Here is a 12,412-nt window from a genome sequence, read left to right as displayed (position 1 = left end):
TCAGTCCTGGGTGTTCATTGGAAGGACTGATGCTGAAGCTGAAACTCCAATACTTTGGCCACCTCATGAGAAGAGTTGACTCATTGGAAAAGACCCTGATGCTGGGAGGGATTGGGGGTAGGAGGAGAAGGGGACGACAAAGGAGGAGATGGCTGGATGGCATCACCAACTCGATGGACAAGAGTTTGAGTAAACTCCGGGAGTTGGTGATGGATAGGGAGGCCTGGCGGGCTGTGATTCATGGGGTCGCAAAGAGTCAGACACGACTGAGCGACGGAACTGAACGGAAACACCATAATGGTTATATGGGGAGCAATTGTTATCTGAGCCTGACTAAAGAGATTACTAATCATTAAGTTAGACATCATGGGTGCATGTGTGCAAAGTCACTTCAGTCGTGTCTGAGTCATTGAGACCCCATGAACTGTAGCCTGCCAGGTTCCCCTGTCCATGGGATTCTCCAGGCAAGAATACTTCTGGAGTGGGTTGCCATGCCCTCCTCCAGGATATCTTCCTGACCCAGACCAAACCAAGATCTTTACTGCTGAGCCATCAGGGAAGCCCAAGTTAGACATCAGTCACTCATTTCAGTCATTCAGTCATGTCCAACTCTTTGCAGTCTCATGGACTGCAGCACGACAGGCTTCCCTGTCCATCACCAACTCCCAGAGCTTGCTCAAACTCATGTCCATAGAGCTGATGTCATCCAACCATCTCATCCGCTGTCTCCCCCTTCTCCTCCTGCCTTCAATCTTTCCCAAAATAAGGGTCTTTTCAAATGAGTCAGCTCTTCGCATCAGGTGGCCAGAGTATTGAAGTTTCAGCCTTAAAATCAGCCCTTGCAATGAATATTCAGGATTGATATCCTTTAGGATGGACTGGTTGGATCTCCTTGCAGTCCAAGGGACTCTCGAGTCTTCCCTAACACCACAGTTCAAAGCATCAATTATTCGGCGATGAGCTTTCTTTATACTCCAACTCTCACATCCATACATGACTACTGGAAAAACGATAGCCTTGACTAGATGGACCTTTGTTGGCAAAGTAACTTCTCTGCTTTTTAATATGCTATCTAGGTTGGTCATAACTTTTCTCCCAAGGAGTAAACATCTTTTAATTTCGTGGTTGCAGTATCCATCTGCAGTTATTTTGGAGTCCAAAAAAATAAAGTCAGCTTCTATTTCCACTGTTTCCCATCTATTTGACATGAAGTGATGGAACTGGATGCCACGATCTTTGTTTTCTGAATGTTGAGTTTTAAGCCAACTTTTTCATTCCCCTCTTTCACTTTCATCAAGAGGCTCTTTAGTTTTTCTTTGCTTTCTGCCATAAGGGTGGTGTCAGTAGCATATTTGAGGTTATTGATATTTCTCCCAGCAATCTTGATTCCAGCTTGTGCTTCCTCCAGCCCAGCATTTCTCATGATGTACTCTGCATAGAAGTTAAATAAGCAGGGTGACAATATACAGCCTTGACATACTCCTTGCCCTATTTGGAAACAGCCCGTTGTTCCATGTCCAGTTCTAACTGTTGCTTCCAGACCTGCATACAGATTTCTCAAGAGGCAGGTCAGGTGGTCTGGTATTCCCATCTCTTTAAGAATTTTCCACAGTTTATTGTGATCCACATAGTCAAGGGCTTTGGCATAGTCAATAAAGCAGAAATATATGTTTTTCTGGAACTCTCTTGCTTTTTCAATGATCCAGTGGATATTGGCAATTTGATCTCTGGTTTCTCTGCCTCTTCTAAATCCAGCTTGACTCTGGAAGTTCACAGTTCATGTCTTGTTGAAGCCTGGCCTGGAGAATTTTGAGCATTACTTTACTAGCCAGTGAGATGGGTGCAATTGTACAGTAGTTTAAGCATTCTTTGGCATTGCCTTTCTTAGGGATTGGAATGAAAACTGACCGTTTCCAGTCCTGTGGCCATTGTTGAGTTTTCCATATTTGCTGCCATATTGAGTGAGTGTAGCACTTTCACAGAATCATCTTTTAGGATTTGAATAGCTCAACTGGAATTCCATCACCTCCACTAACTTTGTTAGTAGTGATGCTTCCTAAAGCCCACTCAACTTCACATTCTAGGATGTCTGGCTCTAGGTGAGTGATCACACCATCATGATTATCTGGGTCGTGAAGATCTTTTTTAGATAGTTCTTCCATGTATTCTTGCCACCTCTTCTTAATATCTTCTGCTTCTGTTAGGTCCATAGCATTTCTTTCCTTTATTGAGCCCATCTTTGCATCAAATGTCCCCTGGTATCTCTAATTTTCTTGAAGATATCTCTGGTCTTTCCCATTCTATTGTTTTCCTGTATTTCTTTGCACTGATCACTAAGGAAGGCTTTCTTATCTCTCCCTGCTATTCTTTGGAACTCTGCATTTAAATGGGTATATCTTTTCTTTTCTCCTTTACTTTTCACTTCCCTTCTTTTCATAGTTATTTGTAAGGCCTCCTCAGATAGCCATTTTGCCTTTTTGCATTTCTTTTTCTTGGGGATAGTCTTGCTCCCTGTCTCCTGTACAATGTCACAGACCTCTGTCCATAGTTCATCAGGCACTCTGTCTATCAGATCTAGTCCCTTAAATCTATTTCTCACTTCCACTCTAGTATAATCATTAGAGATTTGATTTAGGTCATACTTGAATGGACTAGTGGTTTTCCCTACTTTCTTCAATTTAAATCTGAATTTGGCAAAAAGGAGTTCATGATCTGAGCCACAGTCAGCTTCTAGTCTTGTTTTTGCTGACTGTATAGAGCTCCTCCATCTTTGACTGCAAAGAATATAGTCAATCTGATTTCGATATTGACCATCTAGTGATGTCCATGTGTAGAGTCTTCTCTTGTGTTCTTGAAAGAGGGTGTTTGCTATCACCGGTGTGTTCTCTTGGCAAAATTCTATTAGCCTTTGTCCTGCTTCATTCTGTACTCCAAGGCCAAATTTGACTGTTACCCCAGGTGCTTCTTGAAGTGAAGTGAAGTCGCCCAGTCGTGTCCGACTCTTTGCAACCCCATGGACTGTAGCCTACCGGGTTCCTCCGTCCATGGGGTTTTCCAGGCAGGAGTACTGGAGTGGGTTGCCATTTCCTTCTCCAGAGGATTTTCCCGACCCAAGGATCGAACCTGGGTCTCCCGCATTGTAGGCAGATACTTTATCGTCTGAGCCACAAGGGACTTCCTACTTTTGCATTCCTGTCCCCTATAATGAAAAGGACATCTTTTTTGGTGTTAGTTCTAGAAGGTTTTGTAGGTCTTCATAGAACTTTTCAACTTCACCTTCTTCAGCATTACTGGTTGAGGCATAGATTTGGATTACCGTGATATTGAATGGTTTGCCTTGGAAATGAACAGAGATCATTCTATCGTTTTTGAGATTGCATCCAAGTACTGCATTTTGGACTCTTTTGCTTACTATGATGGCTACTCCATTTCTTCTAAGGGATTCTTGCCCACAGTAGTAGGTATCATGGTCATCTGAGTTAATTTCACCCATTCCAGTCCATTTTAGTTCCCTGATTCCTAAAATGTCCATGTTCACTCTTGCCATCTCTTGTTTGACCACGTCCAATTTGCCTTGATTTATGGACCTAACACTTCAGGTCCCTATGCAATATTGCTCTTTACAGCATCAGTAAAGAGGCTTGCTTCCATCACCAGTCACATCCACAGCTGGGTGTTGTTTTTACTTTGGCTCCCTCTCTTCATTCTTCTGGAGTTATTTCTCTGCTGATCTCCAGTAGCATATTGGGCACCTACCTTCCTGGGGAATTCATCTTTCAGTGTCCTATCTTTTTGCCTTTTCATACTGTTCATGGGATTCTCAAGGCAAGAATACTGATGTAGTTTACCATTCCCTTCTCCAGTGGACCACATTTTATCAGAACTCTCCACCATGATCCAGATAATTGTGGATATATTTTGAAAGATTTAAGTTAGATACTTCATATGCTGCAGAAAGAAAAAAGGGAGAAAACAGAATCAATTGGGTTTGGGGTTTTTTGTTTTTTTTTTTTTTTCCATTTTTGGCTTGCTTAGGGCTCTTGTTTTTGTTGTTTGTTTTGATTTCTTTGTTTCAAGAAATATAATCAATTATAACTAATGTAAACAAAAAGAAAATTATTGTGCTTATGGAGTAGCTCTTGGAACTGAAGGAATATCTCAAGAACCAAGCCCAGGAAGGCAGGGTCCTGAGTAGCTCCTTGTTGGCAGGTAGCAGAGTTTATATAAGTCTTCTCAGGGAACTCCACTGTGATTAATTATCTCCAACATTTTTCTCTCTTGGCCCTTACATGCAAGTTTTAAAGTCCCAGAGAGAGAGAGTTTGAATGATCTGGCGTCCCTCCTCAACAGTGGTTGAGAAAAAGTCACAGAGATTGCACACAGGAGAGGAGAGGTATATCCTGATAGGCAATTGGGATGCTATTATCAGAAGAAAAGTGAGTGGTTGCCAGACAGTAAAAACCAGGAAATATCTGCCACAGAATCTAAACACAATATGCTTACAAAGCAACCTTTTGTGAAAAGGCTGTTTTCATGAACTATTGAAAGACTCTGCTTGCTGCTTCTGCTGCTAGTTAACTATAATTTGTTTCCTTATGTATTTTATCCAGACATTAATACTAATGAGTTATGTTTTGTACTTAGGGGAGATTATATGTATGTAGTTAGAAATAGTAATAATTTGCACAGAAATCAGAAAGAATCTATTATTCCAAAAGAATTTCAGCTGTTATGAGAACTCTGATTCTTGACTAACAAGAAATAATAATGTGATAGCAAACACGTGCTTTCTGTGGTCCAGACAGAGAAGGAAATGGCAACCCACTCCAGTACTCTTGCCTGAGAATCCTGTAGACAGAGGAGCCTGGTGGGCTGTTGTCCTTAGGGTCACACAGAGTCTGTCACAACTGAAGTGACTTAGCATGCATGCACGCATTGGAGAAGGAAATGGCCACCCACTCCAGTGTTCTTGCCTGTAGAATCCCAGGGACGGAGGAGCCTGGTGGGCTGTCGTCTATGGGGTCGCACAGAGTCGGACATGAATGAAGTGACTTAGCAGCAGCAGCAGCATGGTCCAGACACTATAGGAAGCACCTTAAAATTTTTTACTTTGTATAACATGAAAGAAGTTGCAATGTGACTATATATGGCAATCCTTTTTTAAATCATTTCTAATTTCAATCCACTTATCAATTTTTGGTGATTCATTTAGGTCTTTGGGGTTGATCTGAGTTGATCTCTAGATACCTAAATAGATCCAAAGTTCTGTTCAAAGGGTTTGTGATTTTTATGCATTTTTACTGAAGATTAAAAAGTTTTGCCTTAACAGAAGTAGTTTGATTATGAATTTGCACAACATATAGAAAAGGTAACAGATAGGGATTATCAAACATGTTGACCCAAGGACTCATAATGGCATAAGAGAAGAACCTCTTCCAACCCCACATCCTAGCTAGTGTGAAATAGAGAGGTGGGTTGAAGAGGAGCGTAGTGACTGCAAACTCGGAATAAAGACCAAGTGGCAAGTTACAAATCTAACTATTCTGTTCTATCTTAAACTTTTAGGCAAGTATTGTATAATAGTCCATAGTATATCCCTGTTTCTTTCTATCTTTTCTAAAATTGAAGTATAGTTACTTTATAATAATGTGTTAGTTTCAGACTAAGGTTATATATATGTATATTCTTTTTCAATGACAGAGTAGTCAAAAAAAGAGCCCAAAATGTAGTACTTGGATGCAATCTCAAAAATGACAGAATGATCTCTGTTTCTTTCCAAGGCAAACCATTCAGTATCACAGTAATCCAAGTCTATGCCCCAACCAGGAATGCTGAGGAAGCTGAAGTTGAACAGTTCTATTAAGACCCACAAGACCTTTTAGAACCAACACCAAAAATAGGTGTCCTTTAAATTACAGAGGACTGGAATCCAAAAGTAGGAAGTCAAGAAGTACCTGGAGTAACAGGCAAATTTGGCCTTGGAGTATGGAATGAAGCAGGTCAAAGGCTAATAGAGTTTTGCCAAGAGAATGCACTTGTCATAGCAAACATCCTCTTCCAAAAACAGAAGAGAAGACTCTACACATGGACATCATCAGATGGTCAAAACCGAAATCATATTGATTATATTATTTGCAGCCAAAGACGGAAAAGCTCTATACAATCAGAAAAAACAAGACCAGGAGCTGACTGTGGCTCAGATCATGAACTCCTTTTTGCCAAATTCAGACTTAAATTGAAGAAAGTAGGGGAAACCACTAGACCATTCAAGTATGACCTAAATCAAATCCCCTACGATTATACAATGGAAGTGATAAATAGATTCAAGGGATTAGGTTGGATAGACAGAGTGCCTGAAGAACTATGGATAGAGGTTCATGACATTATATGGGAGGCAGTAATAAAGACCATCCCCAAGAAAAAGAAATGCAAAGTGGCAAAATGGCTACCTGAGGAGGCGTTGCAAATAGCTACAAAAAAGAAGGAAGTGAAAAGCAAAGGAGAAAAGGAAAGATATACCCATCTGAATGCAGAGTTCCAAAGAAGAGCAAGGAGAGATAAGAAAGCCTTCCTCAGTGATCAGTGGAAAGAAATAGAGGAAAACAATAGAATGGGAAAGACTAGAGATCTATTTAAGAAAATTTGAGATATAAAGGTTATTTTTCATGCAAAGATGGGCTCAATAAAGGAAAGAAATGGTATGGACCTAACAGAAGCAGAAGATATTAAGAAGAGGTGGCAAGAATACATAGAAGAACTATCTAAAAAAGGTCTTCACGACCTAGATAATCATGATGGTGTGATCACTCACCTAGAGCCAGACATCCTGGAATGTGGAGTCAAGTGGGCTTTAAGAAGCATCACTCGAACAAAGTTAGTGGAGGTGATGGAATTCCAGTTGAGCTATTTCAAATCCTGAAAGATGATGCTGTGAAAGTGCTGCACTCAATATGCCAGCAAATTTGGAAAACTCAGCAGTGGCCACAGGACTGGGAAAGGTCAGTTTTCATTCCAATCCCAAAGAAAGGCAATGCCAAACAATGCTCATATACTGCAAAATTGCAACTCATCTCACACGCTAGTAAAGTAATGCTCAAAATTCTCCAAGGCAGGCTTCAACACTATGTGAACCATGAACTTCCAGATGTTCAAGTTGGACTTAGAAAAGGCAAATGAACCAGAGATCAAATTGCAAACATCTGCTGGATCATCGAGAAAACAACAGAGTTCCAGAAAAACATCTACTTCTGCTTCATTGACTATGCCAAAGCCTTGACTGTGTGGATCACCGCAAACTTGGAAAATTCTGAAAGAGATGGGAATACCAGACCACCTGACCTGCCTCCTGAGAAAGCTGTATGCAGGTCAAGAAGCAACAGTTTGAACTGGACATGGACCAATAGACTGGTTCCAAATAGGAAAAGGAGTATGTCAAGGCTGTATATTGTCACCCTGCTTATTTAACTTCTATGCAGAGTACATCATGAGAAACGCTGGACTGGAGAAAACACAAGCTGAAATCAAGATTGCCAGGAGCAATATCAATATGCAGCTGACACCAAACTTATGGCAGAAAGCAAAGACCTAAAGAGCCTCTTGATGAAAGTGAAAGAGGAGAGTGAAAAAGTTGTCTTAAAACTCAACATTCAGAAAACTAAGATCATGGCATCTGGTCCCATCACTTCATGGCAAACAGATGGTGAAACAGTGGGAACAGTTTCAGACTTTACTTTTTTTGGACTCTAAAATCACTTGCAGATGGAGACAGCAACCATGAAATTAAAAGATGTTTGCTCCTTGTAAGAAAAGCTATGACCAACCTAGACAGCATATTAAAAAGCAGAGATATTACTTTGCCAACAGAAGTCCATCTAGTCAAAGCTATGGTTTTTCCAGTGGTCATATATGGATGTGAGAGTCAGACTATAAAGAAAGCTGAGCGCCGAAGAATTGATGCTTTTGAACTGTGGTATTAGAGAAGACTCTTGAGAGTCCCTTTGACTGCAAGGAGATCCAACCAGTCCATCCTAAAGGAAATCAATCCTGAATATTCATTGGAAAGACTGATGCTGAAGCTGAAACTCCAATACTTGGCCACCTAATGCAAAGAACTGACTCAGTTGAAAAGACCCTGATGCTGGAAAAATTTGAAGGCAGGAGAAGGGGGTAACAGAGGATGAGATGGTTGGATGGCATCACCGACTCAATGGCCATGAGTATGAGTAAACTCCAGGAGTTGGTGATGGACAGGGAGGCTTGGTGTGCTGTAGTCCATGGGGTTGCAAAGAGTCGGACATGACTGAGTGACTGAACTGAACTGAAGTGAATTCTTTTTCAGATTATTTTCGGTTATAGGTTTTGTTCCCTGTGCTATACAGTAGAGCCTTGTTGTTCATCTATTTTATATATAGCATTGTTTATTTGTTAATCCAAAACTCTTAATTTATCCCCGCCTCCCTTTCACCTTGGGTAAACATAAGTTTGTTTTCTATTTCTGTGAGTCTATTTTTATTTTGTAAATAGGATATTTTGATACCATTTTTTAGATTCATAAATAGTACCGTATGATATTTGTCTTTGTCTAACTTACTTCACTTAGTATTATAATTTCTAGGTCTAACCACGTTGCTACAAATGGCATTATTTCTTTCTTTTTTATAGCTGTGTACTATTCCATTGTATATATGTGTCACATCTTCTTTGTCCATTCATCTTTCAACAGACATTTAGATTACTTCCATGTCTCAGGTATTGTGAATAGTGCTGCTAAGAATACTGGGCTCCAAGTATCTTTTCAAATTATATCTTTTCCAGGTATATTCCTGTTGTTTCCATTAAGGTTCAAAACACACACATGCAAAAGTGGAATTACCACACCTTGAAAAAGACTTCTTAGTTTCACGTTTCTGTCCCTAATACATTGAAGTATAGTTATGGTTTGAAAATCACAACCTGAACCTTTTGTTTTCCAAGTTCTTCTATCCTCTAATGTTCAGTAGATCATTCTTAAAGTATGACCAAAGGTCTCTTTATGGAGAATGCAATTATACACATGCTAATTCTTACAAGTAATACTTTTACTGAAGTTTCTGTTATTTTTAATGCTGTAGTCTTTAAACTATACTCTTTATTGTTAAAATTAGCTTTATGTTTATATGTATTGCTGTCTCTGGTGAAAGCTATAGTAACAAACTGCAAGTCCTTTAAATATAGGTTATATGAGAAATTCAAGACATGTTAGGTGTCCAACTGAATTTTAGTAATGAGGAATAGGTGAAAAAGTTCTTGTCAAGGGAAAGTCAATTTGGCTCCAAGAGGCAGTTTTCTGACAGCTTCTGTACAAAGCAGGTGTTACTGAGTAACAGCTCTGTTGTTTAGTAATTGACCCCAATACCAGTGGAAAGTTGAGAGGATAGACGATATGCAGAGTTAACAAGAAGAACCTCAAGAAACTCAAAATGCCCAAGAAGCAGGAAAATTGAGAGGCACATAATGGAAGGAATATTGTGTCTGCCTAGCCATCAGTTTTTCCCATTTGGTCAAATAGTGTTGTGGGACTAAAATGTACTATATGCCAACTTTGGGATGCAACAAAGAGAGTCAAAACTGGGAAATTTTGCTCAACTACTGGTAAGAATACCTGTCAGTCATTTCATTTTATAGAGTGATATGTGTTAAGTATACCAAGAAAGCAACTAAGTATAATTTCATTCATTCGTATTTTGTTTATTTTTACTTATCTAGTTACCAATGCTTATACCTTGAGAATCCACCCAAGATACTCAGCAATCCACCTATTCATTTATGCAGTATTCATAGCATCTTCTAAGCATCTATTAAGCACCTAGTGTAACCTGTTGATGAGGATATAGCAGTGAGAAACAAAGCTTCTCATGCAGCTTACGTTCTGGCATCATCAAGATGATTGTGTTCTCTAGCTGCAGCCTACGGAATCAATGATTATAAAAATGCAGTCATCAAGTGCCCAGATTCTGGACCCAGAGCCTGGGTTTAAAAGAATGCTCTGCCACTTACTATGCGTGACTTTGGAGTTTGTTAACCATTTGGGACCTTAGTTTCTTCATGAATGAGATGAGAATATAATGAGTTAGTACAGATACTTACAAAGAGATACACACACTTGTGTAAATATATAAATTAATACATATATTGTTAATGTAAGTCCTCATATTAATGCATGGCACTAATGAGCCCCAGATAAGTGTCAGGTATTGTTCTTCTTAAGGGAAACTGATCAAAATTTAACTCATGGGTAAATGGTGGTAGTGTTAGTCACTAAATAGTGTCCAACTCTTTGCAGCACCATGAACTGTAGCCCACCAGGCTCCTCTGTCCATGGGATTTCCCAGGCAAGAATACTAGAGTTGGTTGCAATTTCCTTCTCCAAGGCATCTTCCTGACCCAGAGACTGAACCCACATCTCCTGCATTGACGGGCAGATTCTTTACCACTGAGCCACCAGGGAAGCCCTCACTTATATAAGGGCAGAGATTAGAGAAATCAAGACAGTAAAACTTGAGGTGCCAATGCACCTCAATGGATTACTGATGCTCGTGTTAGGATTTTAGAAGGCAAGAAACAGAATAATTCAATGGGTAAGCTACCTATTTTTGGCCCTCAGTTTCCTCATTCTGCAAAGAAGAGGTGATAAAAGACCTCATTGATAGGGGTAATGTGTTCAAAGTGCTTGTCACCAAGCCTAGTTGAGAGTGAGCTTTTAGGAAACAGGTACTGCTTGCAACTTGATTTTATTGAGCAGACACCATGTTTAGTTTTTGGTAACACTGGAAAAGAAAATGTAGTTGATTTTGTGATTAAGTGTATTTTAGGATGTACCACCTATTTATCTCAAAATGTATTTGTGATTAACTCTTCATCCCTACCTCTACCTACTCCTCTATCTTTCCCTTTCTGTTTCACAGAAAAAATTATGACCTCAGCATCCAAAGGAATTCTCCGCCCATTTTTAATTGTCTGCATTATCCTGGCCTGCTTCATGGTGTGTCTGTTCATTTACATCAAGCCCACCAACAGCTGGATCTTCAGCCCGATGGAGTCAGCCAGCTCAGTGCTGAAAATGAAAAATTTCTTCTCCACCAAAACTGGTGATTTTAATGAAACTACTATTCTGATTTGGGTGTGGCCATTTGGGCAGACCTTTGACCTTACATCTTGCCAAGCAATGTTCAACATCCAAGGATGCCATCTCACGACAGACCGTTCTCTGTACAACAAGTCTCACGCAGTTCTGATCCACCACCGAGACATCAGTTGGGATCTGACCAATTTACCTCAGCAGGCGAGGCCACCTTTCCAGAAATGGATTTGGATGAATTTGGAATCACCGACTCACACACCACAGAAGAGTGGCATAGAGCACCTGTTCAACCTGACGCTGACTTATCGCCGCGACTCAGATATCCAAGTGCCTTATGGTTTCTTGACCGTGAGCACAAACCCCTTCGTGTTTGAAGTGCCAAGCAAAGAGAAGTTAGTGTGCTGGGTTGTAAGTAACTGGAACCCTGAGCATGCCAGGGTCAAGTATTACAATGAGCTAAGCAAAAGCATTGAAATCCATACCTATGGGCAAGCATTTGGAGAATACGTGACTGATAAAAATTTGATTCCTACCATATCTACTTGCAAATTTTATCTTTCCTTTGAAAACTCAATCCACAAAGATTACATCACAGAAAAGCTCTACAATGCTTTTCTGGCTGGCTCTGTGCCTGTTGTTTTGGGGCCATCTAGGGAAAACTATGAGAATTATATTCCAGCAGATTCATTCATTCATGTGGAAGATTATAACTCTCCCAGTGAGCTAGCTAAGTATCTGAAGGAAGTAGACAAAAACAATAAATTATACCTTAGTTACTTTAACTGGAGGAAAGATTTCACAGTAAATCTTCCTCGATTTTGGGAATCACATGCATGCTTGGCTTGTGACCATGTGAAAAGGCATCAAGAGTATAAATCCGTTGGTAATTTAGAGAAATGGTTTTGGAATTAAAGTTTTCCATCATTTGCACATTTGGCAAATCATTTTGATGAGATATTATCCAGGTTTTAAGGATGAGAAGAGACATTATTCTGCTTTCATGTCATAATTTATTTGTATCACTCTCTCGGGTGACATGTATATTTTGATGGAGATTTTTAAGAGCGCAGCATCAGCAATCACTCCACTTGGTTTTAAATTATCTTATATATACCTAATTATGTGCACTGAAAAATAATTTATTATTCTCTATCATTTGTAAACCTCTTTTTTTCACATTTTTGTTGTTATCTCTAATGTAACTGTGATTTGATTGTTGCTCCTACACTGAACATTTGTTTCATCCACTTGGTGAATGAAGACACATATCTTCAAATATGAAATATTTTCATT

At 39.7% G+C, this 12,412-nt stretch overlaps 1 protein-coding gene across 2 annotated transcripts in view; it reads left to right on the top strand.

Moving 5' to 3' along the window:
• FUT9 (fucosyltransferase 9) overlaps positions 1 to 12,044 on the top strand; it is a 107,706-nt gene extending 95,662 nt beyond the window's left edge. For both annotated transcript variants that reach the window (XM_043890507.1, XM_043890508.1), the window contains exon 2: positions 10,944 to 12,044. In XM_043890507.1, the coding sequence (XP_043746442.1) occupies positions 10,952 to 12,031 (1,080 nt within the window). In that variant the 5' untranslated portion in view covers positions 10,944 to 10,951 and the 3' untranslated portion in view covers positions 12,032 to 12,044. The remainder of the gene's footprint in view (positions 1 to 10,943) is intronic.
• Positions 12,045 to 12,412: the final 368 nt, after the last annotated feature.

This window comes from Cervus elaphus, chromosome 28, assembly GCF_910594005.1.
Source record: "Cervus elaphus chromosome 28, mCerEla1.1, whole genome shotgun sequence".
Lineage (NCBI taxonomy): Eukaryota > Metazoa > Chordata > Mammalia > Artiodactyla > Cervidae > Cervus > Cervus elaphus.
The sequence above is the reverse complement of the archived record's forward strand: the minus strand, read 5'-3'. Positions and strand labels throughout refer to the sequence as shown.